Here is a 27,638-nt window from a genome sequence, read left to right as displayed (position 1 = left end):
TCGTGGGTCAGCCCTGCTCACACATGTCGCAGACACACTTCTGTGGGCATCGGTTGGGGCCCGCGTACCTGCCTGAGGAGTGTCCGGGACCTGATGGAGGCCTGCAAGCTGCTCTCACACTCATGTCCGTATGTGCTTCTGCCTGCCAAGGTGCCTCTGGATCTAGCAGTCCCAGCCCCCATCCTTCCCTCCCCAAGACTGACACCATGAGGAGGAAAAGAAGCATCTTTAATTGAATCCCTGCCTCAAACCCCTAGAGAATCTCCAAGCACCAAACATGTGAGAACTGGGCCCCCCAGCCCCAGAGCCAAGAAGCCGCTTCCCCAGACCCTCAATGCGCCATCTCCAGACCCCTCCCCACTCACACCTGTGACCAGTCTTGCCAGCTTTGTTTCAATAAATAAGCCCAAGAACAAAGCTCAGGGTGGAGGCCCAGCTCAGCACAGAAATCTGAAGAAGCGGATTATCTGAAATCGGGATCGAATTACACATGAAATCAGAGCTGGTATGCGAGCTGGGAATGATCCCCTCTGGGCCCCATGCCCCCACGGTCACCCCACTACACTGGCTCCCACAGTAAGGACGAACTAACTCCATTTCATGTCACACAGTAACAATCACTTGCCGGCGTTCTCCACCATCAGACCTGACTCTGAATCCTGGGCAGGGGAGGGGGGTGCCCAGAAACCTTAAGAGACAGCGAGCCTCTGGAGAAGGGGGCTTGGCTTCCCAAGGACACGGGGATTGGGAGCAGGGCAGAGGGGCGAGGCTGGGGGCCAGGTCACTGCTGGGCCCTGCCTCGGCGGGTGCGGAGTGGACTCGAGGCTCGGGCCTGTACGCGTGTCACGTCGCCCATCTCCCTGCGGATGTCCCCAAGAGCAGCCGATGGGGACTCCAGCAGCCTCTGGAAGAGGCTGGGCCGGCCCGCCGTCGGCTCCCGGCACTGAAAGGTCACGGCAGTGCCCGCATCGGCCTTCATCTCCCTGGAGAAGCCGTCAGAGGAGCCGTCGAAGCAGCGGCCGATGGCGATCTCCTTGGCCAGCCTTGGGCTCTGGTCGGTGACTGTGTAGACACCGTAGTTGTGACCCAGAGGGTCCAGCGGGGCCAGCATGGAGAAGGCAGCCAGGTCATCAGAGGGAGCGGGTGGGGGGTGCCGAGTCAGGTAGTCCTGCAGGAGCCCGTTGACCGCCACGCGCCGGCAGCTGCCCTGCGGCATGATGGTCACCAGCGTCCTGTCCACCTGGCGCTGGTCGAACAGCATCCCGCTGCACTTGAATTCCACACAGGCGGCAGAGGAGCTCGGGCGCTGGGGGTCTCGGACGCTCCGGGAATCCCGCAGCCCGTAGAGCTGGCCCTGGGTCCGGGGATGGCTGCCTCCCAAATTGTGGGAGCGGACCATGTACTCCTGAGGTCCCTGGATCTTCACCTTGAGGAAGCAGGCCCGGAACTCCTGCGGGTTGGGCCACCAGGCCAGCAGATCTCCAGTCCAGGAGGCCGGCGCGCCCTCGCGGAAGGGGACCACGTTGTACTCGTATTTGTCCGCCTCCACACGAGCGAAGCGGAAGTGACTGGCGGTCACCGGGGCCTCCTGGCACTCCCGCAGGCTGCGCCAGGGGTACACAGGGCCGTTGGCCTCGGTGGGGTCCCCGGGCCTGGGCTTGGCGAGGTTGATGCGGAAGCCAGTGCGCTTGAGGGCGGGGTCGTCGTGGTCCGTGCGGCGGTAGGCCAGCCGGTCCAGGTAGGGCTGCGCCACGCCCACGGTGGCCGGCAGCGGGCGCGGCCGCGAGGGCGCGGGCTCCAGCTCCTCCCCGCCCAGGGTGGCCGTGACCACGGCGGTGTAGGCATCGGGCTGGTCGGCGTCGCAGAAGGCGGGGAGGCAGGCGCCATTCGGGCCGGTGACCGCGCTGTCGAAGCGGCCCCAGGCGCGAGGGTTGGCCGAGAAGCCGGGGGCGGGCTCCAGATTGACCAGCGTGACCACCACGCCCTCCACCTGCTCGCTGGGGGTGAACTTGTCGTTGGCGTAGGCGCGCACCTTCACGAAGCAGCGGCGGCGCTCCGGCACGTCCAGGTTGAACAGGCGGCGCTCGCGGATCTCCACGTTGCCCACCAGGAAGACCCGTTCCTCCCGGCGGGCCCGCTGGGACGCCGGTCTCTCGCGCTGGAAGCTGCTCTCTTCTTCCCACAGGCCCGTGTCAGGGTTCAGCGACCACAGCTTCAGGGCCTCGAGGTGGCCGGGCATCCGGATCTGGTCGGTGGCCACGCGCACGGCCACCAGCCCGGTCTGCAGCTGCTCAGCGGAGCCGGCGGCACGTAGGTCCACGGAGAACATGCCGTAGGTGCGCAGCGGGGCCAACTCCCCGTCCCTGTCCACAAATCGCAGGTCGCTGGGGGCGGCGGCCGCCGAAGTGAGATTTCGGGGGTCCACGAAGGTCACCTGGGCCTCCACAACCCCCGTGTACGGTTGACCGTCAGCTCTGCGGAAGGCCCCGGGCGGGATGACCAGCTCTCCTAAGGGGGCCTCATCTCCCATTTCCCCGAGGGATATCGTGTTGCTCTGGCTGGCGTCTAAAATGATCGGGGCTTTCTTTCGCATGGCCTTGATCTCGTGGTACACGCCGGCACCTCGAGGGTCAAAAGGCAGGACCCTGACAGTGTCCACGAACTGCCCGCTGGGGTCCACAAAGGTCATCACCAGCCTCTGAGTGGAAGGCGCCACCTCCAGGGTGAAGTCACCCTGGTAGGAAGTGAAGCCAATGGGCTCCCGGCCCAGCAGGATGCGAGCAAAGCGCAAGGGCTCCCTAGAGTCAGCGGCCACCACCCGACCCCGGATTAGCCCCCGAAGGGGCAGACATTTCTGACAGCCACATTCAGCCACGATCTTGACTGGGAGGGTGTAGCCAGAGCAGTGGATCTTCCTGCTCTCCAGGCGGCGCACGGAACAGCAGCGAGAGCCTGCGTCCCCACACCGGGGCCTGGAGCCTGCAGGGCTGGGGCAGAGGGTGTCAGGGCAAAGGCCTACGTCCAGGTAGGTGGGCCCTCTGCCTGGCTGACCACAGTCATCTGGAAGCTTGATCAGGTGTTCTCGGGGCCGGGGGTCACAGGCTGGCTGGCCCGGGGCTGTGGAGCAAGGAAGCAGGCAGATCAGGGCAAGGGGGAGAGCTCCAGGGAGGCCAAGGCCGGGGGCCTGGATTGGGGTCAGAGGCTCAACCCAGGGGCTCAGTGACTGAGCAAGGTCAGAGATCAGTCTGAAGCTGGGGTTCCATGTGAGACTGAGTTTTAGCTGGAGCTGGGACTCAGTTTGGTGTCAGGGTTGGGGGGAGGGTTGCTGAGGATGCTCACCAAGCACAGTGAGTCGGGCGATGCCCGACCGCACGGCCCCCGCGTCATTCCATGCTTTGCAGTGGTAGGCGCCTGCCTGGTCTGGGCGGAGCCCATGCAGTTCCAGGTGGGCCCCATACCTGTGTGTCCGCCTGTCCAGCAGCGTCCCATTGTGGAACCTGGGCGGGGGCGGGTGAACAACACCATGGGTGTCCTTGGCAGAGAGGAGGGGCTGCATCCACCTCCCCCCACCCCCGCCCCATGCAGCACAAGGACGTTGCAGAGCAGCTTCCTCTGGGTCTTTGAGGCACCACGCATCACAGGATGCCCATTCCAAGTCCACACCTGGGTGAGAGACCCATGAGCATGAGGCAGGGCACTCACCAGGAGTATTTCTTGGGCATGGGAGTGCCTGAGGCTTTGCAGCAGAAGGTCACATTCTGGCCAGCCTCTCGAACTCGAGACTCGGGGTGCTTCACCAGGTAGGGCTTCTCTGGGGGCAAAAGCAGGAAAGGTCAGGGTCCAGCTTCTCCCAGTGACCCTTCCCAAGAGTCAGGTGCCATCCAGTCCCTTACAGCGATGCCCTGTTCCACCTGGGTCTTTTCTGATGACTCACTTTCACCCCACATCTGCTGGAGACTGTACCCTTAATGCAGAATCTATTTTTTTCCCATTAGCCACGGACTTTATTGTTTGAATATTTGCAGCTACTATTCTATACACAAATTTTAATTTCTTATAGAACTCTGTATTCCTTATTGCTGGGTCACTTCATTCTCCACTTTATGGCACATTTCCATCAGGAAGTATTTCCCTAGAGCACAGTCTGCCTGATTGTGGGTTGTTGTTATTGTTCAGTTGCTAAAGTGAAAGTTAGTCACACAGCCGTGTCCAACTTTTTGCAGTTCCATGGACTAGAGCCTGCCTGGCTCCGCTGTCCATGGAATTCTCCAGGTAGGAGTACTGGAGTGGGTTGCCATTTCCTTCTCCAGGGGATCTTCCTGACCCAGGGATCGAACCCGGTTCTCCTGCATTGCAGGCAGATTCTTTACCAACTGAGCCACCAGGAAGTTTAGTTGCTAAGTTGTGCCCAGCCATGGACTGTAGCCCGCCAGGCTTCTCTGTCCACGAGATTTCCCAGGCAAGAATACTGGAGTGGGTTCTTAATGCCTAATCTTAATGCCTCCCTTTGCAACTCATGTCTCGCTCCACACCTTCTCCAAGGATTGTGATATCTTATTTTTTGCCCCATTGACCTCGTTGTGCATCATATCATCCCAAGTGCTTGGTGTCATCCAGAGTTACCTCCCCAGGTCCTCAGCCCCTCATCCCTCTTGCCATGAGGCACTTACCCAACTTATTAAGGACAACAGTGGCCACCGCGGACATGGAGCTGTTGGCCTGGGCCTGAGCCGTGCCTGCAGAAAAGCCGTCCATTTGGGCACTGATGTTGGCTCGGCTGCTGGCACAGATTCCAGGCATCCGGAAGGTTCCATGGGCATCACTAGTGGCTATGGTGCCAGGCCAGTCTCTCAAGGAGACCCTGGCTCCTGGCAGCGGACGTCCAGATGGGGTGACCACCGAGCCCAGAAGAATGTGGTCGGGGCACCCACACGTGTTGGGGCCACACCCTGGAGGGACACAGGGAGGCACGGAAGACTCTTGACCCCTTCCTGGGGAGGGCTTTCCTCTCCATCAGTCACTCAGCAAAGACACCTAGGTACCCTGCCCACCTTGATGCCCTCAAAGAGTCCTCAGCATGGACCTGCTTGGAGCAGCCCCTGTGTGAAGGACAGGGGGCTGAGTGGTCAGGGCTGGGGCAAGGGGGGGACCTGGGGTCCTGGTGTGAGGGAGATGCCCGGGGGAGGGACAGGAGAGCTGACTCTCACAGGCCAGAGAGGCTCCTTCTGGCATGAGAGGAAACATTCAGGCAGGGGCTGGGGGCCCAGCAAGGGGCTGGGTCTTGGGCCCAGAACCTCGCCCTCCAGTCTCAATTCTGCGGTTTCTCCATAAAATGGAAAATTCCACTGGAAACTTCAGGGAAGAGGCATGGAGAACGCAGAGCCAGGCAGGGTAGGGTGGGGACCCCACCACCCCATTGGCCACGTGCTCCCCCACCCTGCTGCGGGCTCTGCTGGGGCAGTCTCCAGGCCGTGTTTGTGGAGCCCAGGCCTGATTGGAATTTCCAGTCGCCTCCTGGCTGGCCTGGTGTCCGGCCCTGGGAGGGCCTGGGCATCGTGTCTGCCAGGGTGTGAGCGCGTGTGCGCGTGGGCGTGGGGGAACGGGCGGGGCCTGCCAATGCCATGCGAGTGTGCATCCCGAGTGCATGAGCCAGCTTCTGTGTGTGTCCACGTCCACCGGGATATCTGCACACCTCAACATGCACACGGAGGAAGCGCCTCCACAGATCTGCCAGTGACTGGACATGACCCCCGTGAAGTCCACCCGTTCAGATGTACGCTTTTACCAGTGCTCCTCGGAGGCCCATTAGGGAAGGAAAAGCCAGTCTCCACGTGGTCCAAGTTCTTCTCCTCCAGGCTCCGCCCCTACGCCCAGACTCCGCCTCCTCTCTTCAGGCACCTCCCCATCAGACTCCACCCTAATCAGCCCCTCTAGGTACTTCCCTCAACTGGCCCCGCTCCCATCACACCCAGGCCCCGCCTCTAGTCCGCCTATCTCCTCCAGGCCCCGCCCCTCCTACCTGGACACCGAGGCCTCACACACTTCTGCGCCTCCGAGGGACGCCCGGGACACGCATCCCCCGCGGGGCTTGGGCAGCGGCGGCGGCGCAAGCGACGGCCTGGCCCGCAGCTCCCCGAACAGGGACCCCACGGGCCCCACGAACCCCACGTGGCCTCTGGGGAGAGGGCAGGGATGGGGGCGTCAGGTGGCCGCCCACCCCGGAAACCTAGAATCTGGTGACAGTGTGGGGCTGGAGGACGCTCCTGGCACGTGCATCTGAGTCAGAGAGAAGTCCTACCCTCTCCCCACCAAGGCGAACCGGTCGAATGTGCAGTGGAGGTACGGTCGTCCACCCCCAGCACACTGTCCCCCCCCCCACCTCCCTCTCCCCCCACCAGCCGAGCTATTCTTTCTGCATCTCACACGTGTCTGGGGCTCAGAACATGCTTTCACAGGAAGAAGCTGTTGTAGATGAGCAAATGAGGGCAGCAAGAGGGAGACACGTTCCTGGGGGCCCCTTCCTGCCCCCCCCACCTAGGTCCCCGCCATTTCAGCCCATCCCTTCCAAAGCCCCCTCTGCTCCCCGCTCCAGCCCTCTCCTATGGCCTTGGTCCTAAAGGACCCCCTCCTCTTCCTAGCCACGCCCCATCCTCTCGGTCCTGCCCCCTCCCCAGAACCAGACATTCAGGCCGCCTCCACCTCCCGCGGGTCCCCGCGGCCCCCGGAGCCCCGCCCTCACCGAGCGGGCAGCGGAAGCGCACGTGGTAGTTGGAGCAGCGGCGGCCTCGGGGCTGCTCGCGGTTGAGGCACCAGAAACCGCGCGTGGGGTTCAAGTGTACGCGCTCGCCGACGTCCGACGGCAGGGCCCAGTCTGTGGTGCGCGCCTCCAGCGCCAGCGGCCTTGGGCACACGCGTGCCGGCCCATAATAGAAGCGGATCGCGGCCAGGCTCTCGAAGTCACCGTCGCCGCCCGGGTGGTCGACGTTGAACCAGGACGTCCACTCGCTGGCCTCTGCGGGCACCACACGCGCTGGGACCCGGGACGCCGCCGGTCGGGCCCCATCAATTCATGCGAAAACCCGGGCCTGCCCACCCCCATCTCGCATTTAAATCCGGGTTGCCCTGCGCTCAGAAGTGCATGGGCCAGCCCAGCCTTCCCAGACCCAGAGCCCTCGAGCACAGGAGCTGCAAAGAGACCAAGGGAGGTTGTTTTCCTCCTGCAGCCCCCCTTGTTCTGCTGCTCTGCTCAGTACCTGAGCTGGCCCCGGGTGCAAGCGAGCTCTGGCCACTGTGGCACCAACCCCTAGCCTCAGCATTCAGAACCCTTGAGAGGTAAGGAGGTGTAAGGGCAGCAGGAGGAGCCCCGCCTGCGACCAGCCCCTCTGCTGCCCTCCCCCGCCCCCATCAGTGCCAGCTGGGGTCTTGCTTGTGCTGCGCTCAGTCGTGCCCAACTCTTCGCCACCCCATGGACTGTAGCCTGCCAGGTTCCTTTGTCCAGGGGATTCTCCAGGCAAGAACACTGGAGTGGGTTGCTACGCCCTCCTCCAGAGGATCTTCCCAACCCAGGGATGGAACCCAGGCCTCCTGCACTGCAGGCAGATTCTTTATCACCTGAGCCACCAGGAAAACCCACTAAGGGACCTTGCCCACTGAACCCATCAGGCACCCTCAGTTTCGGGGAAGCCAGAGGTGGGAAGGGTCTGGCCTCACACAGGTTAGCTTCTGTTTCCATCAGCACAGGGGGTGCTCACTCCTTTCCTGATTCAAGAGCAAGTCAAACAGAACCTTCCTAGCTGGGAAACAGACCTTGACTGAACTGAGCTGGTTGTCCCACCATGCCACTTCACCCCACCCCCCACCCCCGGTTTCCTCCTGGACAAACAGCCTGGACGCTCCCTGCTCCTAAAACTTAAGACCTCTTATCTTAGGGCACCACTTCCATGCCCAGGGATGCCTCCTGCATTCTTCACCCAGCTCGCATCCCCCTTCTCACATGACCCCACCAGCCAGAGCTCACTCAGAGCCCACAGCAGAACCAGGACTCAGACCCAAACTGGCTCACCTTCCCAGTCCTCCAGGGCTGGCGAGGGCTGGCCAGGGCGCAACGATGAACCTTCAAGGCCCCATGCGGTCACCGTGGGCTCCTCGGTGTCGGGAGTACCTATCAAAGGGGTGAGGTGTGGCGGGCGGGGGGGGGGGGGGCGGGGAGACCTCTGTGAGCTCCTGGTATGTGAGGTGCTGCCATGGTCTCTCCCATTTCACAGAGAAGCCAGACTCCAACTCTAGCGGACCCCAAGAACAGCAGCCTCCCCTTCTCCAGGAAGCCTCCCCCTGACCTTCCCACCCCATCTCTCACAGCCCCATCCCTCACTCGGACACAGCCCCTTAGGTTGGGAAAGTCTGTCCACTTCACTCCCCCAGACCCAGTTCTCCCACTGTGTTCAATGGCCATGAGTTGAGTTGGCTGTGCCCCTCTCTGCCCTCATCTTGATCTGAATTCTCCTTCATCCCTTTGCTGGCTCCCTCAGTCTACTTTACATCCCTGCACTCGGGGCCCAGGCTGCCAAAGGGAAGTCCTTGGAATCTAGCCTGGCTTCTCTGGCCTTGAGGTGTCTGAGATAGCCAGGCTGGGCGGTGACAGGCAAGTCCCTTCCCTCTTGGAGTCTCAGTCTCCCCATCTGAAAAATAGGCCCAGTCCCCGGCTCTACTGAGTGTTCCAGAGATGGGGGTTTCTTTTCTGAGTGGTGTGTGTGTGTGTGCAAGAGGGGAGGAGTTCGCTGAGAGGGGACAGTTCTGACCCCTCATCCTGGGGACAGGACTGGATGAATCAGGGCCCAAACGCTGTGGCTGCGATGGATACCCTGCAGTCCCCTCTTGCTCCCTCACTCCACTCCCGAGGCGGGCAAGGCGGCTGCAGCGTGGGGGAAGCGAGTGGGTCCCTTGGTTCTGTCTCCAGGCTCCGGCTGCTTGCCAGGTCCTCTGCCAGACGTTCGGGCGCCTGGAGGGGGGGCTGGGCGGGGGTCTAGGGGTGCCTCACCTCGGGCCCCCGCCAGGTGTGCGGCGGCAACACAGAGGTAGAGCAGTGTCGGCAGTGACGCCATGGCCAGGTCCGAAGATTGGAGGGAGGGTCCCAGCTCCGCTGCGCACTCGGGTCGGACTCCCGCGGGTCTGGCGGCCGCTGGGGCTGAGGATGGGGGAGGGACGCGGCCGCAGGCCACGCCCCGTGCAGGCCCCGCCCCATCCGAGCAACTCCCCGGCCCGAGGTGACTTGGGTGACCACCCCTCTGGGGCGACCCCCTCGGTGCATCCGGCTGTACCTCCGCCCTCGCGCTGGCCTGCGTCCCCTCGTCGCCGACTGGAAGTCCCTTCCTGAGCCCACCCTCCCTTCTCCACGTCGGGAAGCGCCTCCTGGAACAGAGCCTGAAGCCGTCCCGACACTCAGGCTTTAGGCAGCCCTTTAGGCGGCTAGAAATCCTCCCCCGGGTCTCACTTCGACTCTATTGGCTTTAGGTCGCCCCAAGCAGGCTGGAAATCAATCCCACCCGGAATCCACCCGCCACTCTCCTGGCCCGTTTTCTCGGAGGCCAGCGGGAAGTCCCATGTGCGTCTGCCCTCCATCCCTCCCGCCTTGGGCCGCCGGAGGGCCGGTGGGCAGTCCCCCCCCCGCCCCCCCGAGGCTGCCCGCCCCCGCGGCAGACGCGGCGCACAGAGGAGGCCCAGGCGAGGAGGCAGTGGTGGTACGTCTGTTTATTGGCGCCGGCGCCTGTCAAAGCGCAGCGATGCAGTCGGTGCCCGTGTACCCCGGCAGGCGCAGAGCGAACTTTCGGCGCACGTCGTCGGGCACGAACCTGCCCGCCACGAAGTGGTGACGCCCTGAGAAGCGGCCGGCGCAGCGCTTGGGCGCCGCCAGCGATACGAGCACGTCGGGTCGTAGCCCGTCCTCGGCGTCGCCGCCAGTCTCTGGGTCCCAGCCTGAGGGAGGAAGGATGGGAGGCGGGAGCCGGAGCTGGGAGGAGTGCTCGTTCTCGGGAGCACCGCCGCCCACCACCCACCTCCCCTTCCCCAGCCAGCGCGGCCTGGGCTCTGACACGTGAGTCCTGGTCAGACCGGCCTCCCCATAAAACTGAGCCTCTGCCCTCAGCCCAGTTTCTCCTCCCTCCTTGGATATGTCTCCCTCCCCCTCTGACCGCAGCCTTTGCCTTCATACTTGTCTGTCTGCTTCCATCCTGCTACCCAATCCTCCTCCTCCATCTGTCTCAACCTCTGCCATCAGACTACATTTCTACCTGCTGCTCTTCCCAGTCAGACCTGTGTGTCTGCCTTCTGACCTGGGGTCTGTCTGTATCCCTCCCTCCCTAACAGTCCTAAGCTCCCCCTCTTAGACTGAAGTCTCTTTCCTCCCAGACCTCACAGCCTCCTCTGGACAGATCCCCACCCTCTACTCAGAATACACGTCTCACCTCCATCCTCAGTCAAGCCTCCCCCACCAGACCTGTCTCTTTGTGCCGGGTTCTTGCCTCTGAAGATATGCCCTGCCCTTAGCAACGTGAGCATCCATCCTCCTCCTTCTGACTAGAGACTCTTCCCTCTGACCTGCCTTCATCCTCAGACCAGATCTTGCCTTTTGGCTTGGCAGGTCCCAGCCCCTCCCTCACTGGACCATAGCCTCTGCCAGATCTCAGATGAGCCTCCACCTTCTGACTTGGGGTCTTGCCTTCTCTCCCCCCTCCGACCTGTCTGGGTCCACTCACTGAAAGCCTCCTCCCTCCGACTTTTTATTTATTTAAAATGTGTGTTTATTTATTTTTAGGCCACACAGTGCAGCGTGTGAGATTTTAGTTCCCTGACCAGAGCTCACACCCGTGCCCCCTGCATTGAAAGTGCAGAGTCGTAACCACTGGACCATCAGGGAATTCCTCCTCCGTCTGACTTTAATCCTGCCTTCTCTGACCCTAGCTTCCACCCTCAGACTAGGGGCCACTAATAACCCCTCCTGACCTAACAGGGTGACCCCCTCTGTCCTAGGCTGTTTATTCAGATACCAGCTTGCAGCCTCTCCCAGTGACCAGGCAGCCCACCTCCTCCTTTAGCCACCATCCCCAGCTCTGTGGCATCCTGTTGGTATGACCCTGGGCTCTTGTAAGCCGGGGGATGTCCCCCGAGTCTGGTTGCCCCCATGGAGGGTCCGGCTGGCTAGCAGCTGTTTGTTCCGTCTGCCTGTTGCCTAATGGTTCCAACAGGCATGGGGCGGCGGCCAGGATGGGCGAGGCCTTTGCCGAGTGAGCTCACGTCTGCCTGGGCGACTGGGCCAGGATGGGCAGAGGGCATGCCGTGCTGGGTGTAAGGGGGAGGGGAGCCAGGGTCACCTGGGCGCCAGGCTGAGCACTGCCCATCCAAAGGATGGACATGACCCTCGGCCTCACCTAGAGTGTAGAAGCCATCCTCGGTGAGGAAATATGCTCAGGGTGGGCAAACAGGCTGGGACCACCAGAAGCCAGGGGATAGGGGCCTCCACCCAAGCCTGCTTCCCCGACCCTCATGCCCGCCCTCCACCTGGCATGCCTGAGGGGATGTCCAGGCTCACAAGGGGGATGGACAGTAGCTTGAGCGTGGCCAGCGCACGTGTGCAGGGACCCCCGACCTCGCCCGGCTCCACGCCAGGGCCCAGCACAGCGTCCACCACCAGCCTGTAGGCGTTGTTGATGAGCTGGACCTGGGAGAGCGAGGTAGAGGCAGGGTCAGGGGGCGGCCCTGGGGCTCTGCCCCCCCCACCCCTCTTTTGCCACCCAAGCTGACCTCTGCGGGCAGGTAGGACAGGAAGGGGATGTCCATCTTCTCACACTGAGTAGTCAGGTCCCGGTGCAGAGGGTCCAGTGAACGTGTAGGGTAGAAGATGGTGGGTTCGTACTCCTGCGGGAAGCAGGAAGGGGTCGGCACTGGGACCCTCCCCGGCTCCCCTGGGCCTCTGCTCCCAGCTTGGCAGGAACTGCCTGAGGCAAGCACTGACCAGAGGAGCCAGCGACATTTTCAGGGCTTGGGGGGGCGGGGGCGGGGGGGTGGCCCTGGGAGGCCGAGGGCATCCTCGCTACTCACGAACACCCGCAGGTGCCGCGCGCACACCAGCCCCACTGCTCCGTTCTGCTCTGGGCCGCACACGACCAGCGCCGTCCTCTGCTTCCGGGGGAGAGCGGGCAGAGGAAACGCCTGGCACAGCAAAGGCAAAGGCACGGGGTTCGGAACGCCTCCCGAGTCCGGCGGGGAAACTGAGGCCCGGGGTGGAGGGAGGAATGGGGCTCGGCCCGAAGGCGCGAGGACAAGACCGGGGGGAGGGCTGTTCTGGGGGCGGCACGGGGCCCCTAGGGGCCTCGGGGTCCTTGTTAGAGACCCGGGGTCCTCGCCTCAGGCTCTCTCAAGCTTGAGCAGAGAAACGTGCCTCCTGCCACCACCCGAGCCGGAGTGCGGTTTGTTTATTCTCAGCCTGAGCTGCAGACATTCTTCCACCTTTTCCGCGGCGGTGGCTGCCTCTCCCCCGCCCGAGTCTCCGGGCCTGCATCCCTCCAGGAGGCCCGGAGGTGGGGGCGGGAGGTGGGGGGGATTTTTCCAGCCCGCCGAGCCCAGCCTCTCTCCCCTGTCTCTCTCCCTTGGCCTCTGTCCTCACTGCCTGCCTCTCGTGTCTGACTGTCCATAGGTCGGCCTCAGCTTCTTTGCTCACTCCTCATCCGTGGCTCCGGAGACAGACCCCGGGGAGAAGGCCGTTTTCCACCCTGCTTCCTACATTACTCTGGGCAGGCCACGTTACTTCTCCTGAGTTGTTATGTGCTGTTCTTCCAGCTCTTCTGGGCCCGACCCTTTTAAAGTAGCGACGATAATATTATACTTGTTTCTCTCCAGCTCTGTCTCCGCCTCTGTCTCTCTCTCTCCGTCTGTCTCTCTCAGACTCTCTGCATCTCTCTTTGACACAGGAGCCGAGTCTCAGCCCTGACTCTCTGCGTGGCCTTAGCTCACTCTCCTCCCGGCACCTCTATCAAGTAGGAGTAACAGTGACTCTGACGGGCTTCTGGGGTCATCAGGGGGCCAAACTATACTCTAACTTCCAACCACACCAAGGGAGTTCTTTCCTTTTGGAGTCTCCTCCCCAGGGTCTCAGCAGGGTCCTGACTCACCCTGATCATATCTATGACCCCACCACGCCATCCGCAGAGCCCCAGACCTGACCTAGTCAGGGAGAGTCATAAGGTCTGGCTGGCTTGCCTCTGGACAGACACAAAGCGTTCAGTGTGAAAACTGGATGGTTGGTCTTCAACAGCCAAGCATGAGGTTACTTTACTGGGTTTGCTTTTGTGGCTTTGATTTTCATTGTTCTTCTTACCTCTGAGCATCTCACTCAGGATATGTTTCACTTGGAAATAGGAACGTTTAAGTTAAAAAACAGTGGAGTCTACGTAAAGAAAGATATGAAGTTTTTTTCAAAAGTATACAGTGGTGATCAGAAGAGGAAGAAGAGGAGGAAGAGGAAGAGGTTACCTGCTGGAGCCCTGACTTGACCGGGCACTTTCCTAAGGAGTTTGTATTTATTCATTGGTGTCCGTTTATTACCCTCTTTCAGGCCCAGCATGGTGGTCTGGCAACATGACGCGGACCACTGGATAGCAGCCGGCCTCCTGCAGGCACTTTGAAGCCTGGGGATTTGTCCCAAAGCCAAATACAGCTCGACTCCTACCCTTGCGGGCCTCAGTTCCTGGACCCGTGGCAGGTAGCTGTTTGGGGGTGCTCAGACTTAGGAAGCTGACGTCCCCTCTGCTCACGACCCAGGAGGTGGCAGAGACAGGCAGTCAAGGGCCCCAGACCCATCTCTGTAGTTGCTTCCACATCTCTGGGGACCCCTGTCTCTGTCCTGACGCTCAGCAACCCCCTGGCCGGGGCCAGTGACGGACCTTGGTTTCCTCATCTGAGTGATGGGCTGGGGTGGCCCCAAGCTCTCTTGAGGGCAGAAATGACCATCCTGGCCGGGGGGTCATGCAGCTAGGCCTCCACTTTGGTGAGCCGGCCGTCTGCTCACGGTCGAGGCTGAGAAGCAGGCCCAGGTACCTTGGTCACAGCCACGGCACTAGCATGGCCACACCACTCCACCAGCTGCTGCCGCCCAAAGCGATAGTCCTCCAGCAGCTCACGCTCCAGGGCCGCTGCCTCCGCGGTGCTGAGGGTCAGAGTGGGGAGACACAGAGACGGAGAGACAGACACTCAGGTGGAGCCAGAAATGTGCCACCAGTGTTCTGAGCCAGGCCCTGACACCACCCCACCGCCGTGCCCAGAGCTCCTCATCTGTCCCAGACACGGCTGAATGGACGCTGCCAGGGACGCAGCGGTCGTTTTGAACACCAGCCTGAGGCACGGGAGCCCCCTGGTGGTAGAGGACGCACATGGCACTGCATGTTGGCCCCACTGCCTCAGGGCACGGGCAGGCGCCTGTAGCCACCTACAGACGTGAGAGCTGGACCATAACGAAGGCTGAGAGCTGAAGAATGGGTGCTTCCGAACTGTGGTGCTGGAGAAGACTCCTGAGAGTCCCTTGGACTGCAAGGAGATCCAACCAGTCCATCCCAAAGGAAATCAACAATGAATATTCATTAGAAGTACTGAGGCTGAAGATGAAACTTTGGCGACCGGATGAGAAGAGCCGACTCACTGAAAAATACCCTGATGCTGGGAAAGATTGAGGGCAAGAGGAGAAGAGGGTGACAGAGGATGAGATGGTTGGATGATATCACCAACTCAATGGACATGAGTTTGAGCAAACTCCAGGAGATAGTGAAGGATAGGGAAGCCTGGAGTGCTGCGGTTCACGGGGTGGGAAAGAGTCAGACGTGACTTAGTGACCAAACAACAGTAACAGTGGGGGCCTCCCCCAGCTGCCTGAAGCCCCCAAGGCAGGAGGAACCCAGCGCAGGTAACTGAGCATGAAGGACTTAGTTGCTAGGGGCAATGTGTGGATTTTAGGCAGTGGAAACCACTGAAGGAGCTCTCCGACACTGGAGGGGGCACCCTGGACTGGAGGTGCCTGGGGGAGGTGGGTTTTAAAAGCTACAGAGGATTTTAATGGTTCATATGAGGTGGTGGCTGTGGGGACTGCAGCCATGAGACTCATTGGTGATTATTCTTTAGATGCAGTGATAAAATTCAAATGACTGTAGACTTCCCTGGCGGCAGAGTGGATAGGAATCGCCTGCCATTGCAGAGGACACAGGTTCGATCCCTGGCCTGGGAAGATTCCACATGTCACAGAGCAACTAAGTGTATGCGTCACAATTATTGAGCCTGTACTCGAGTGCCCACGTGCTTAGAGCCCATGCTCTGCAATGAGAAGCCATGGCAATAAGAAGCCCAGGCACTGCAACAAAGAGTAACCCCCACTCACAGGGACTAGAGAAAGTCCAAACAAAGCCAGGAAGACCCAGTGCAGCCAAAAATAAAAGAAGTTAAAATTAATTTTTAAAAATTCAAATAATTGTGGCCAGAGAGATGGAGCCAATGTAGTTGAGGTGAAGCTCCACCCCCAGCCTGCTAAATGACAGGTCTGACTCCTCTCTGAGCCTTGCTTTCTTCCTCCTTTGCAAAAGTGTAGGCAGCACAGGCTAGATAATTTTTGAGGTCCAGTGAATAATGCAAATGTGTGGCCCCTTAATCAATAATTATTAAGAATTTTAAGAGGGTGATAGCAGAGCATTAAGCCAAGTGTTGGGCCCTTCTAAGAGCAGGGCCCCCCAGTTTAGGGGGCCTTCCAAGGGACATGGGCTTGGTGGCTTCAGAGAGGAAAAGCTGGCACTGAGGATGGGAAGATGTTCCTCATTCCAGAATCAGGGGCTGGAGCAGCTGAGCAGAGTCTGCAGCCTGATGCCAGCTCCCCCTGGCCAGGACCCCTCCCAGGTGAGCAAGAGCACTTGCCCCAGCTTATTAGCACACCCTTGAGTATAATGGTAATAATAAAGATACATATAACAATAATTATTATTACTTTAAAAGGATCGGGCTCAGAAGAGTTGGAAGAATGTATAACAACTCAGGAGAAGTAAAATGGCTTGCCCAGAGTCACATTGGAAGCAAATTGGAAAACTGAGCCTTCTACCCTTGGGCCTGTCTCCAGAGCCATGGATGGGGTGTGAGCAAAGAAGCCGAGGCTGACCTACAGATAGGCAGAGGCTCATTGGGATGAATCCTGAGGCTCCTTTCTTAAATTCTGTGAGTAGGAGACTACAACCTTCTAGGTAATTTTGTAGTGTGACCAGGCCAGGCAGCAGGAGGGCTGGAGATGGGAAGCTAGGACTGCTATGGGATGGGAAGTCAGGGAGGGTTTCCTGGAGGAGCTGACCTGGAGTGTTGTGGGAGGTAATCCAAGTGGCAAGAACAATGAGGGTCAAGGTCCTGCGGTGGAAATGAACTTGTCAGATTCAAGGGACAGAAGAGAGGCAGAGTGAGTGAGGCTGAAAAACTTGGTCGGACACATTTCAGGGTGTCACACTGATGGAGATGCAGGCTTAGGGCAAGGTGACATGCCTCGCGACCCCAGCAAGCGGAACCACATTCAAGCCCACACTTGTCTGCGGCTGACGCTGTAGGCTGAAGGACCAGGTAGGAAAAACAAGCTCCCGGTGGGGCCATATGAAGAGCAGGCAGGCCCAGGGGCTTCTCTGGTGGCACAGTGGGTAAGAGTCCACCTGCCAATGCAGGGACACAGGTTGGATTCCTGGTCTGGGAAGATTCCACGTGCTTCGGAGCAACTAAGCCCCTGCATCACAACTACTGAGCCTGTAAGCTCAGGGGCCCACGAGCACAACTACTGAGCCTGCGAGCTGTAACTGCTGAAGCCCACACACCTTGAGCCTGCTCTGCAACAAAAGCCACCAGAATGAGAAGCCAGTGCTCCGCGGCAGAGTCTCCCCCACGCGCCACAGCTAGAGGAAGCCTGCATGCAGTAACGCGGCTCATTCCCCCGTCTTCAGCTTGCGACAGCTCTGCTGCCCCCATGGGAGGGCTGAGGATCATCCATCCTCCTCTTTTTCCCCTCTGTTCTGAAGATTTGGCCTCTGGCCTCCATGTGGAGGCTTCCTGGGATTCCCTAGTGGCTCAGATGATAAAGAATCTGCTTGCAAGGAGGGAGACCCGGGTTCAATCCCTTGCAAAGATCCCCGGAGGCATGGCCACCCACTCCAGTATTCTTGCCTGGAGAATCTCCATGGACAGCGGAGCCTGGCAGGCTACAGTCCATGGGGTCACAAAGAGTCAGACATGACTGAGCGGCTTTCACTCCATTATCTTTCTGCCTAGTGGGTCACCGGAGTGACAACCGGGACTCCACAGGCAAAGGGCAGTCCGGGAACCTGAGGGCTGGCGCAGCAGCTGCTCCGAGTCGGGGAGGGGATATGGCAGAGCTACTATGGGACTGAGGAGAGGAGGGTGCTCAGTTTATGAGGGTGCCTCTTGCTTCTCCCAACCTCCGCCCCCAGGAGAGGAGCTGCAAGGCCCCAGGATTTGCCCACCAGCCCCAGAAGGAGCAAAAGCCCCAGAGGGGGCTTTGTGGAGGTGAAGCTGTGAGGCCAGGGTGTCTGTGCCAGACACTCCCTCTTTCTCAGATCCATCTGCTTCTCTCCACCTTCCTGTCTCTGCCCTCCAGTCCTCCGTCACTGCTCACCTGGCCGCTACTGCAATCCTGTCCCCTCAAACTCCACACAAGCCATGGGGCTCTTGAAAACTTGAACGCGATTTCCCAAACCTTCCCAGCATTAAGAGAACATTTATTCTAATTCCTCACCAGACTTACATGCTCCCCAGTATGTCTCCCACTCTGGACTCCTCTCCCCGTGTCCCACTCCTACCCAACACATAGCACCTCATCACTCCCCAGTTGGCATTTGAGGCCCCTCCGTCCCCCACACCAGGTGAAGTCACAGCTCCAGCTTCTGGAACATTTTCCTCCCCTGCCTCCCATGTGCTGGGTCTCTAGCCAGATACCAGCCAAGTGCCTACCACAGAGGACCTGACTTTAAGAGGGGCTGAGTGGAGAGCGGGCAGGTGGCAGCACAAGGGCTGTGGGGTCTGGTTTAGACAGAGCTCTACAGCCCGGCTTGGGGTCCCACGTCGCACACACTCAGAGGACACAGGATGACGACTCAGGATCAGGTGGAGGACACAACCACGGCTGCCAGCTCCAGACCCCAAATTCATCAGCCCACTGGCAAGTGGCCCATGTATTCAAATATCGTTTTAATCCGAGCTCAGCCAGCCGCTTCCCTCCCCAGTCTTCAGTTTTATTCTCTGAACAAGGGGTTTAGTAGCAGGGGGACTACCATGGAGGGGGTGAGCATTTGAGGAGCTGAAAGCCTGCGGCTCTTCCCAGATGGGGAACAAGGGGCACGGCTCCAGGGTCCCTGGGAAAGATGGAAAGAGGAGGTGGGCCTGCTCAGGCTGTGTGTGTTTGGCGGGGGTGGGGTGGGGGGAGCAACCAGCGGTGCTGATGAATAATTCAAGAGGGGCAGGCCTGCTGCTGATACCGTTTCCCTGGCAACGCAGCTTTGGAGGTGTTGGCAGCCGCAGGCTTAGTCCCTCCAATTCCGGGATGGGCCTGGCATTCTCCCCGCCCACTATCCCGGCCATGCCTCTGCCTCCCATCTAAGCCCCCGGTTCCCCAGGCCTTCTTCCACCCGTGCCCCTGCTTCCCTCTGGTCCCTCTCCCTGGCTGACCTGAGGAAACACCGCTCTTCGGTCGCCTCCGCTAGGTCCGGGCCATCCGTGCTGCTCATGGCGCAGGTGATCTGTGTGCAGCCACCACGGCCACAGCCTTTTAAACGCATCCCTGGGCGGAGGGGGCGTCCGCCCTCCCGCCCACTCTGTGTGTCCGCCAATCAGGAGACGCCGCAAAGGCGCTGCGCATGGCCATTGGTTGTAAAGTGCAAGTGGACTTAACCCCTTCGTGCCAGGAGTGGAGCTGCCCGTGGAATGGCGGGAATCCCAAAGTTCCAGATACTGGCAGGGAAACAAAGTCTGGAAGGACAGCGATGGGCTCATTACCCCCGCTACGGGGTCCTGGCCTGCATGCAAGTGGACCCGCCTCTGCTGCACCCCTCTCCAGCCCGGTACGCTCCGATACAGGTCGCCCATCCACCCAACCGGTACCCCAGTGGAGAAGACCCCCAGTCTGAAGACGCTGGCTGCTGACAAGCAGGGTTTCAGCAAAGTCAGGAAAAAGTCCAGGCACATTTGGCAGCCGACGCTGCAGGGCAATCCAGGGCCCATCCCATTGGCATCTTCTGCTTAGTCCCCACACCTCCTCTGACACCCCGCACCCCCAATCACTCAGTCCCTGGGACACAATCAGGTCAGTCTCCAGAGCGTTTATTCTCTCCTAGCGGGGAGAGGGCGCGGGTCCAGCAGTCTCGGGCGCAGACTCCTACGTGTACCATATGAACCCATAGGTGGCGTTGAGAATCTCCTCGCGCGTGCGCAGCCCGTAGAGCTCGCCCATCATGGGAGCCACCCAGCGCGTGGTGTGGAACACGGACTCACCCACCTGTGGGGATGCAGGGGTAAGGGTGGGTCCCAGGAGCCTGCTGGGACCCCACCAGGCTTGGCAGCCCCCGTGCCTCTACCCGGAACGGCCGCCCCCTGCTGGCACCTGGCACCCACTCCCGCAAAGGCCCAGGTTTTCTGTGGGAGGCTGCGTCTATGCAGCGGCCTGGACCCTGCAGGGCTGAGGACCCACCTTCCAGCCCGGCACGTCCTTCATGATAGTTGCCTCCTCCTCCAAGTTCTCCCGAAGCATCTGGAGAACCCTGCAGGGAGACAAGGTGGGAGGTAGGGGACAGGGCGGATCCCTCCCGGGGCCTCTATCTAACAAACCTGACAGACCTGCCCCTCCTCCAGCTCCCCATCACCTCCCAGGGCTTTCAGCCCGGCACACACGCTGATCTCTCCGCTTTACTTCCTTCCCCCTGACAAACTCTTGCAGCCCTCCCAGCCAAAGCCCCCACCTCCAGAAACATTCATTCTCCCTCTTGGGTCTCTTCTGCAAGTCAAGTATGGGGTCCTCTCCAAGGACAACGGCAGCCCCTGGAGCTGCCGTCAACAAGGTCATGGCTGTTGATCCCCACATGCATTCTGGCCTTGTCCCACGGTGCAGGCTGGGGCACTCTGACCTGTGACCTCTTGACCCCAGCACCCTACCTCCGGTCCTTCTCTGCCTGCAACAGAGGCATCAGCGCGATGCGGGCCTCGAAGTCCTCGATCTGGAGACGCCTGTGAAACCCCAAAACTGACAGATCAGTCCCCGGTGGGATGGGGGCAGACGATGCAGCCCTTGGACGGGCATTACCCTGGCTACCCTGGCATGGGGCTTGGGGGAGAGGCAGAGGCAAGCAAGGGGGGAAGTGGGCTCAGCCACCAGTAGCCTGCGATGGGCGCGGGGAATGTGGGGAAACACAGCTGGCAGAGGCGGCATCAGTCCACAAGACTGCTGGCTTCACACTTTCTTTTCAGCTCAAAACTTTTTTTTTTAATCCTAAAAATAGCCCAGGCCTGATGATTGCAGTGAACTGGGGGGAACATTCATCATGAGGTTCTGGGCCTTACAAAACCACATCCTTTTCATCTCAAAATAACCGTGGGGGGGGGGGTGGCGAGTATCATGAGCAGCTTCTTTCTTCTCCCTGCTTTTCGGCGTCTCTAACTCGCCAGCCCTGTCTGCTGGGGGGAGTGGAGAGAGCAGTCCCAGTGACGCAGCCCGGGGGTGGCCCCTGACCCTGTCCCCCCATCACCACGAATCTCACAGCAACACAGGGAAGGGTCCCAGGGAACTTCCGCCTCCACCTCAACCCCCCAGGGCCCAGGGACTGGGGCTGCTGTCCTCAGCAGTCACACACCATGGCTACCGCGGTGCCCCCCGGGAGACTGGGCCTGGTCGCTCCTGTCCAGGGTGGGGTCCAGCACCCACCAGGTGCCCTGAATTCACTGAACAAAGCGGAGTGCCCTCTGCGTGCTGGACCTTCTCCAACACTGCCCTTGTAGGGGGTGAGCAGGGTCCAGGTGGATGCTGAGGACACAGAGCGGGGGAGGGTGGGGGGGGGACCGCTGCTTGGGAGCCAGTGAGGAGGAGCCATCTGACAGAGTACTGGGCAAACTCGGAGGTGGCCAGGGTCCAAACCAAGGCCACAGCAGACTGGGACCCTCAGGCCGGTGTGGCTGGCCAGGCCATTGTCTGGTATGATCTGCCTTTGAAGTCCTGGTATCATTATTGCCCGGGCACCACTGACAAACATCCCCTGAGGGACAGGGCCTGTCCCCCTGCCTCCATCTCTGCCTGATGGGCTATGCAAACTGGACCTTGGGGTACCTGGGGGTGGAGCTCAAGGGTACCTAGTGAACACCCAGAGGCAAGCTTCTTACTTACTAGTCAGTCATTCCTTGAAGTAAAGCCCAGAAATGGACTCGCCAGCTCAGGCCCTGAGCTCCCTGAGGTGCTGACAGGGGCCTGGAGGAGCCCCGGGTCCATGGCCTAAGTCCCCACCCGCCTCTCCAGTGTGGGGCCTACCTGCGCTCGCGGTTCCACCTCATCATGCTCCAGTACCCGAAGAGCAAGGCCCCAATGCCCACGGCGAACATGCTGTAGCCTGCAGGGTGAAGGCACCACTCAGCACCTGCCCGAGGGACAGGCCTCCTTGACCCGTCTTCTCCTAACCCACAACCCACCCACGGCAAGTACTCCAGAAACAGGAAAGAGGGAGAAGGCGAAAGCCCCCACGGAGCCCCGCCCAGCCAGCCAGGGCTGTTTCTGACGCCTGTTCTTAGACTACTTGTCTGGAGCATCCACCCGCCCCTCCCGTTGACACCCCTCCCCTGCAACTGCAGACCACGCTTCATCCCAATCACCCACTCTGCGGGCAGGGCACACCAGGCTGCAAGGCTGTGCGGCTGCCACAGCTCAGCCCCATGCCAGGGTTCTCAGAAGGCGCAGCTGGGCAGAGACCATGGGAGAGCCTGGCAGTCTAAATGGCTACAGCTGTGTGGCCTCGGCCCGCCATTGACCGGAAGGTTGTTTGAGTTCCTTCAGCCAGCTGGTCCCCGTGGCGAAGGATGGTGTCCACGCTGGGTCCTGGCCCCACCGAGGGCCCGGCAGCCGGGGAACCTCCCCGGGGGCTGCCCAGAAGAGGCTGGATGAGGCTGCCGGGGGCAGGCAGTGCCCTGCAGGGGCCACCCGGCCACCCCCTGGGCTCCCAGGGTTCTACTGCCTCCCAGCCCCATAGGATTGAGCCCCTTCCTGGGACCCCAGGAGACAGAGGCTGAAATGAATATTTACTGAGCCCCTGGGGCACCTCGCTGTAATTCTGACTGACAGGCTGTGGGCCTGCTGGGGTCTTCAGGGAGGTCTGGATGCCTGGGGCCTGGCTGGGGCTGGCTCGTCCCACACCCCCTTCTCTTTCTAGCATTGGTCTCTCCTCAGGATGGAACTCGTGGCTGTTGGGATGAGCTCACCAGCTCAGCCAGACTGAGCCCCATGTAACACCCAGTAAAGGGCCAGCAAATGGTGGGTAAAGCCACTCCCTGGGCCTGGCGGGGGACGAAGTGTGGGCTCTTTCTCCTTTACTTTGGTTTAGCACAAGACTCATCTGGCACCTCTGTTGGACCCAGAGATAAATGAGAAACTGGCTCAATTTTTTACTCCTTTTAGTTCAACCTGTTAAAACACAAGCTGAAGGCAAGACATTGCCAAGTTATGGGGGACGAGGTAGTGGGAGCACGCTGGTTCCTGTGCTGTGAGGCCCGCGTGCCCAGGAGCAGCCCTCAGTGTGCCCGTGGCTCGCACGCAGCGCTGACCGCCCACGCTGGGCACGCCACGCACTCTGCTGGGTGATATGCGCTTCACCAAAGCTGCCCATTCTCTGCAGAGAGGCTCAGGGGTTTCTCCTTCTACCCCAGCCCCAGAGAACAGACCTAGGCTGTCCTTGTAAGGGCCTCTTACCCCCAACACTGGGCGCCCGTGTGTGGGTCCATCTGGAAGATAAATTCCAAGACTAAGGTAAGGTGCTAGAGGAGGATACGGCAACCCACTCCGGTGTTCCTGCCTGGAGAATCCTATGGACAGGAGCCTGGCGGGCTACAAGCTGTGTGGTCACAGTCAGACACGAGGGAGGGACTAAACAAGGTGAGGTGACCTTCCCTCTAACTCATCTAGTCCTCACTGACAGTGGTGAGGCTGACGCCCCAGGCCCTCAGGGGGATGTCTGCACCTCCTCTGGTGGGAGACAACAATGGGGGGGGGGTACACCCAGAAAAGGGAGCAGGCCAGGTATAAAGACGACCTGAATAAACAGAAATGCATCCTGTGTTCATGGATCGGAACTCAACATTGTTCAGATGGCAGCAGTCTCCAAACTGAGGTTCAGATCCAACCTAGTTCCCATCAGAATCCCTTCCTCCCCCCACAGTCCCACAGAAATTGACAAGCAGCTCGGAAAATTCATGTGGAAATGCAAGGGCCCAGAACAGCTGAGATAGTTCTGGAAAAGAACAAAGTTGGAGGACTCTTCAAACTTACCACGCAGCTGTGTGTACGAGACAGTGTGCACTGGCATAAAGACAGACGTGTGCGTCGGCGGAACAGAGCTGAGAGGCCAGAAATAAACCCTCACATTTATGGTCAACTGATTGTGGACAAGGGTGCCAAGATAATTCAATGGGGAAAGAACAGTCTTTTCAGCAAATTGGACAACTGGGTAGCCACATGCAAAAGAATAAAGTGTGCATCTCCCTCCCTCCATACACAAAAATTAACTCAAAATGGATCAAAGGCCTCAATGTAAGAGCTAAAACTATAAACCTCTTAGAAAACAGCGAAGTCATTCTGTGATCTAGGATAAGGCAACGATTTCTTAGATTAGACACTGGTCACACAAGCGACAAGAGAAAAAATAGATGAATTGGACACTGCTGAAATGTAAAACTTTTGTGCTGCAAGTGACACTATCAACAAGCTGACAAGACAACCCACAGGATGGAAGTATTTGCAAATCATGTATCTGATAAGGGAATGGTATCCAAAATATATAAAGAACTCTTAAAATCCAATAATAAAAAGACTAACCACCTAATTTAAAAATGTGTCAAGGGTCTGAATAGATATTTCTTCAAGGAAGCTACACAAATAGCCAGCAAACACATGAAAAGGTGCTCAACATCATTAGTAACTAGGGAAATGCAAATTAAAACCACAGTAAATACCACCTCACACCCACTAGGATGGCTAAAATTTTTTTTAATGGAAAACAATCAGTGTTGTCCAGACGCAGAGAAATGGGAATGCCCATACACTATAGGTGGGAACGTAATTTGGTATAGCCAATTTGGAAAACAGTTTGGCAGTTCCTCAAAATGTTAAATGTGGAGTTACCATGTGACCCAGCAACCCCACTTCACCCAAGAGAAAGGAACATATGTTCACACAGAAACCCATACAAGCATGTTCAGAGCAGCACTGTTCATAACAGCCAAAAGATGGAGACAATTCAAACGTCCATCCAATAGTAAATGGACACACAAGACGTCCCGCCATACAAGGTTACTCAGCCACAATAAAGAAGGAAGCACTGATGCATACTACAAAGTATACATTAAAAATGTGCTGAGAGCACTTCCCTGGTTGTCCAGTGGTTAAGACGCCGCCTGCCAGGGCAGGAGACACGGATTCCATCCCTGATCCGGGAAGATTCCACATGCCGTGGAGCAGCTAAGCCCCTGCACGACTATCGAGTGTGTGCTCTAGAGCCCAGCAGCCACAACTACCGAGCACATGTGCTGCAGCTACTGAGCCCATGCACCCTAGAGTCCATGCTCCGCAACCAGAGACAACATCGCAATGAGAAGCCTGTGCACCACATCTACAGTAGCCCCCGACTCGCCGCAGATAAAAGCCCACACAGGAAAAAAAAAAAAAAAAAGCCCACACAGTAGTGGAATCCCAGCACAGCCGAAAATACACAAACAACAAAAAACATGCTGAGAAAAGTTAGACATAAAGAGACATCGTTAACTATGCCATTTATATGAGAGGCAAATCCCTATCCCTAGAGGCAGGAAGCAGATCTGTGGTTGTCAGGGGCTGGGGGAGGATGTGGAGCGACTGCTCCACAGCACAGCATTTCTTCTGGGGTGATGAAAATGTAAACTTAGATTGTTCCAGTGGTTGCACAACTGGGAACAGACTAAAAATCAGTCTGCTCACATGAAATGGGTGATTAGATGGTATGGCATGTGAATGTCAATTAAAACGTTAAAGATACCAGAAAAAAGGGCGATTCACTGGGTGCAGGACGGTGAGGAGAGCGGGGTGTGAGAGACCAGGGGGAAGGTGGGGGCAACAGTCACTCAGCGGCTGTGTGGATCACGGGTGGCCTGAGCCAGCCTGGCACATTGTAGCATGCTGGCGGTGAGTGGTCCAGGCAGAGAAAAGGGGAGGGGGTGCCAAGCTTGGGGTCACGGTGCCTGGACAAGAGCAAGACCGATGGAGAGAAAGCAGCTGTGGATAAGGCTGGCGGACAGAAATGAGGGCTGCGTGCAGAATGAGAGTGAACAGCCGCTGTTCCCTCTACCTGGGCAACTCCTTTTCAGAGAGGTCCTCGCGCCCATTGTGGCTCGCTAAGGCGCCAATAGTCCTGGGCCACAATGGGAAATCACAAGCAACCTGTCTGTCTCCTCAGCTGTGTGAGCTCCTCAGGACAGAGCCCAGCACTAAGGACGCGCTCAGCAGTCACTAAATGCAGGTACACGGACAGAGACCACACCTCAGAAAGGGTTATATTCCTCATCCCTCTGCAGCCAGGAGAGACTGAGGTGGTCTGGATGTGCAACAGGGGAAGCGGGTGTAAAGGCTGAGAGTAGGAGACCCAAGCACAGGCAGGGGCATTTAAGGCACACAGCAAGCACTGCTGAGGGGAGCAGGATACAGGCCACATGTGGGGCTGCAAAATGAGAGAGATGCTGGCTGTGGGAAGCCCAGGGAGACTCACTGGCTGGGGTTCTTGTGCGGCCTGGTCTGGACACAGGCCACAGAAGTACACATGTATAAACAGAACTCATGCCACGCACCCGAGGAGTGTTCTAGCCTGGGTGCTAAGTTAAGATTTTGAGAAAAGACGAAACAGATCGCATTATATTCACTGAACCTAGGAGTGAGTCTAGAGTTCAGTGCCCAGTGCTCTGAATCTAACCTGTAACTGTTTCTGTATGGTCCTCAGGCTAAGCACACTTTTAGGTTGGTAAAGTTGTAAAAAAACAACAGAGGAGAAAGACTATCTGGCCAAGAAAGCAGAAAATACTTACCTGGCTCTTTACAGAAAAGTTTGCCAACCTTTGTTCCAAATTATAAAAAAGCCAGTAGGGAGCAAGGGAATACTTGAGTTTTTAACCTAACATTAACTTTTCTCTGTCTTAATTATAACATTAAAAAAAATCATGCCCATGAATTTTTTTCTGCTTTTTAATTAAGGCATAATTTGCAAAACATGCACACGTTTTAAATGTAAAGCTCAATGAGTTACAGCAAAATATTCATTCTTAACTTGGTTGACATTCCTTCTGTTAATCTTGACTGCAGTGTATGGCCGTTTTTTACTCTCTTACATGTTTTTGTGTTGACCCCAATAAAAAATTTTAAAACGTCATTTAGAGCCCTTGACAAATTGAAGAATCCATATTTCTGGGATATCCTGCAGGTGGGGGCCACCAGCGAGGAACCACTGCGCAGAACTTTTTTTCCGCCGCCCCACCCCCCCCTTCAAAAAAAATCTTTCAAATTCCCTGGGTAATCCAGGTTCGGCCCCAGCTTTACTCTGGGTGGCCCTGTGGGGAGTCGCATCCTCTCTCGGGTCTCAGTCTCCCTCCTTGTGAAACGGGAACGTGCGGGAAGGCTCCCCGCGGGGGCTACACTAATTTCAGTTTGTGCTTAGTCGCTCAGTCATGTCCAACTCTTTGCGACCGTATGGACTGTAGCCCGCCAGGCTCCTCTGTCCGTGGGATTTTTCAGGCAAGAATACTGGAGTGGGTTGCCATGCCCTCCGCCAGGGAATCTTCCTGACCCAGGAATCGAACCTGCACCTCCTGTGTCTCCTGAATTGCAGGCGGATTCTTTATCCGCTCAACCACCAGGGAAGCCCTCTCTCGGTTTAATCAATGAATTGTAAAATATAAATAATTAACGGGACCGACCTCCTGGGCTGTTACGAGAAGGAAGCAAAGGGCTTAGTAAACGGTCGACAAACTGCAGCAGTTTTCATTATTGTTAGTACTGAAGCTTTGGGGGATCCCAAGGCTCCGCCTCCTGTCATACCGCGGGGAAACCTTGGCCCGCTAGACTCCCTGGCGTCCCGACCCCGCCGCGGCGCCTAGAACGCTCAGACCCTGACACCCCGGCGCAGGGCGACACTGACCCGACAGTCCCCGACGCGGAAGGTTCCGCTTGTAGTCGATAGGGCCGTAGCCCCCCGCCGGGGGCATGTCCTGCTTCACCTTCGACGCCGCCATGCTTGCAGGACCTTGCACTTCCGGTCTCAGGAGGAAGTTACGCAACGGCGACCGACACCATGCTGAGTGTGGCGGAA

General features: G+C 58.5%; 3 protein-coding genes across 8 annotated transcripts; all 3 read right to left on the bottom strand.

Annotated features, from left to right (window-relative positions):
- Positions 1 to 211: 211 nt before the first annotated feature.
- Positions 212 to 9,364, bottom strand: CILP2 (cartilage intermediate layer protein 2). 2 transcript variants are annotated; one of them, XM_043467487.1, is made up of 8 exons: positions 9,038 to 9,364; positions 8,063 to 8,161; positions 6,740 to 7,012; positions 6,020 to 6,175; positions 4,671 to 4,949; positions 3,703 to 3,811; positions 3,340 to 3,497; positions 212 to 3,117 (listed from the first exon to the last, which is right to left on the bottom strand). In XM_043467487.1, exons 1-8 carry the CDS (start codon positions 9,099 to 9,101, stop codon positions 782 to 784), a joined length of 3,474 nt encoding a protein of 1,157 aa, XP_043323422.1. In that variant the 5' UTR covers positions 9,102 to 9,364; the 3' UTR covers positions 212 to 781. The 2 variants fall into 2 exon arrangements, with proteins under 2 accessions (XP_043323422.1, XP_043323423.1); XM_043467488.1 differs by lacking the exon at positions 6,020 to 6,175 and having other exon boundaries at positions 9,038 to 9,361.
- Positions 9,365 to 9,729: 365 nt separating this feature from the next.
- YJEFN3 (YjeF N-terminal domain containing 3) lies at positions 9,730 to 19,370 on the bottom strand. 5 transcript variants are annotated; one of them, XM_043467494.1, is made up of 6 exons: positions 18,736 to 19,370; positions 13,935 to 14,197; positions 12,094 to 12,204; positions 11,797 to 11,910; positions 11,563 to 11,713; positions 9,730 to 9,972 (listed from the first exon to the last, which is right to left on the bottom strand). In XM_043467494.1, the coding sequence occupies exons 2-6, from the start codon at positions 14,016 to 14,018 to the stop codon at positions 9,767 to 9,769; spliced, it is 666 nt and encodes a 221-aa protein (XP_043323429.1). In that variant the 5' UTR covers positions 14,019 to 14,197; positions 18,736 to 19,370; the 3' UTR covers positions 9,730 to 9,766. The 5 variants fall into 5 exon arrangements, with proteins under 5 accessions (XP_043323429.1, XP_043323425.1, XP_043323426.1 ...); XM_043467490.1 differs by having other exon boundaries at positions 14,089 to 14,197; positions 18,736 to 19,365; XM_043467491.1 differs by having other exon boundaries at positions 11,585 to 11,713; positions 14,089 to 14,197; positions 18,736 to 19,224.
- NDUFA13 (NADH:ubiquinone oxidoreductase subunit A13) lies at positions 19,371 to 27,624 on the bottom strand. Its single transcript, XM_043467496.1, has 5 exons — positions 27,468 to 27,624; positions 21,578 to 21,656; positions 20,215 to 20,286; positions 19,754 to 19,823; positions 19,371 to 19,561 (listed from the first exon to the last, which is right to left on the bottom strand). The coding sequence occupies exons 1-5, from the start codon at positions 27,559 to 27,561 to the stop codon at positions 19,442 to 19,444; spliced, it is 435 nt and encodes a 144-aa protein (XP_043323431.1). The 5' UTR covers positions 27,562 to 27,624; the 3' UTR covers positions 19,371 to 19,441.
- Between the last annotated feature and the right edge of the window lie 14 nt (positions 27,625 to 27,638).

The sequence above is a fragment of the Cervus canadensis genome, chromosome 4, assembly GCF_019320065.1.
Source record: "Cervus canadensis isolate Bull #8, Minnesota chromosome 4, ASM1932006v1, whole genome shotgun sequence".
In the NCBI taxonomy this organism is placed as follows: domain Eukaryota; kingdom Metazoa; phylum Chordata; class Mammalia; order Artiodactyla; family Cervidae; genus Cervus; species Cervus canadensis.
This window is presented reverse-complemented; position numbering and strand designations above follow the sequence as displayed.

Excerpts from the sequence above, each read along its gene's own strand:
- CILP2 (XM_043467487.1), bottom strand. The coding sequence starts at position 9,101 with ATGGCGTCACTGCCGACACTGCTCTACCTCTGTGTTGCCGCCGCACAC. Across the intron at positions 4,950-6,019 it reads TGTGAGGCCTCGGTGTCCAG|GGTGTGGCCCCAACACGTGT; the intron begins GTAGGAGGGGCG and ends GTGTCCCTCCAG. Across the intron at positions 3,118-3,339 it reads CGCCCGACTCACTGTGCTTG|CCCCGGGCCAGCCAGCCTGT; the intron begins GTGAGCATCCTC and ends CTTGCTCCACAG.
- YJEFN3 (XM_043467490.1), bottom strand. The coding sequence starts at position 18,845 with ATGCGTTTAAAAGGCTGTGGCCGTGGTGGCTGCACACAGATCACCTGC. Across the intron at positions 14,198-18,735 it reads GAAGAGCGGTGTTTCCTCAG|CACCGCGGAGGCAGCGGCCC; the intron begins GTCAGCCAGGGA and ends TCTGACCCTCAG. Across the intron at positions 9,973-11,562 it reads GAGCCTGGACATCCCCTCAG|GCTGGGACCCAGAGACTGGC; the intron begins GCATGCCAGGTG and ends TTCCTCCCTCAG.
- NDUFA13 (XM_043467496.1), bottom strand. The coding sequence starts at position 27,561 with ATGGCGGCGTCGAAGGTGAAGCAGGACATGCCCCCGGCGGGGGGCTAC. Across the intron at positions 20,287-21,577 it reads AGGTGGAACCGCGAGCGCAG|GCGTCTCCAGATCGAGGACT; the intron begins GTAGGCCCCACA and ends GGGGTTTCACAG. Across the intron at positions 19,562-19,753 it reads AGGACGTGCCGGGCTGGAAG|GTGGGTGAGTCCGTGTTCCA; the intron begins GTGGGTCCTCAG and ends GCATCCCCACAG.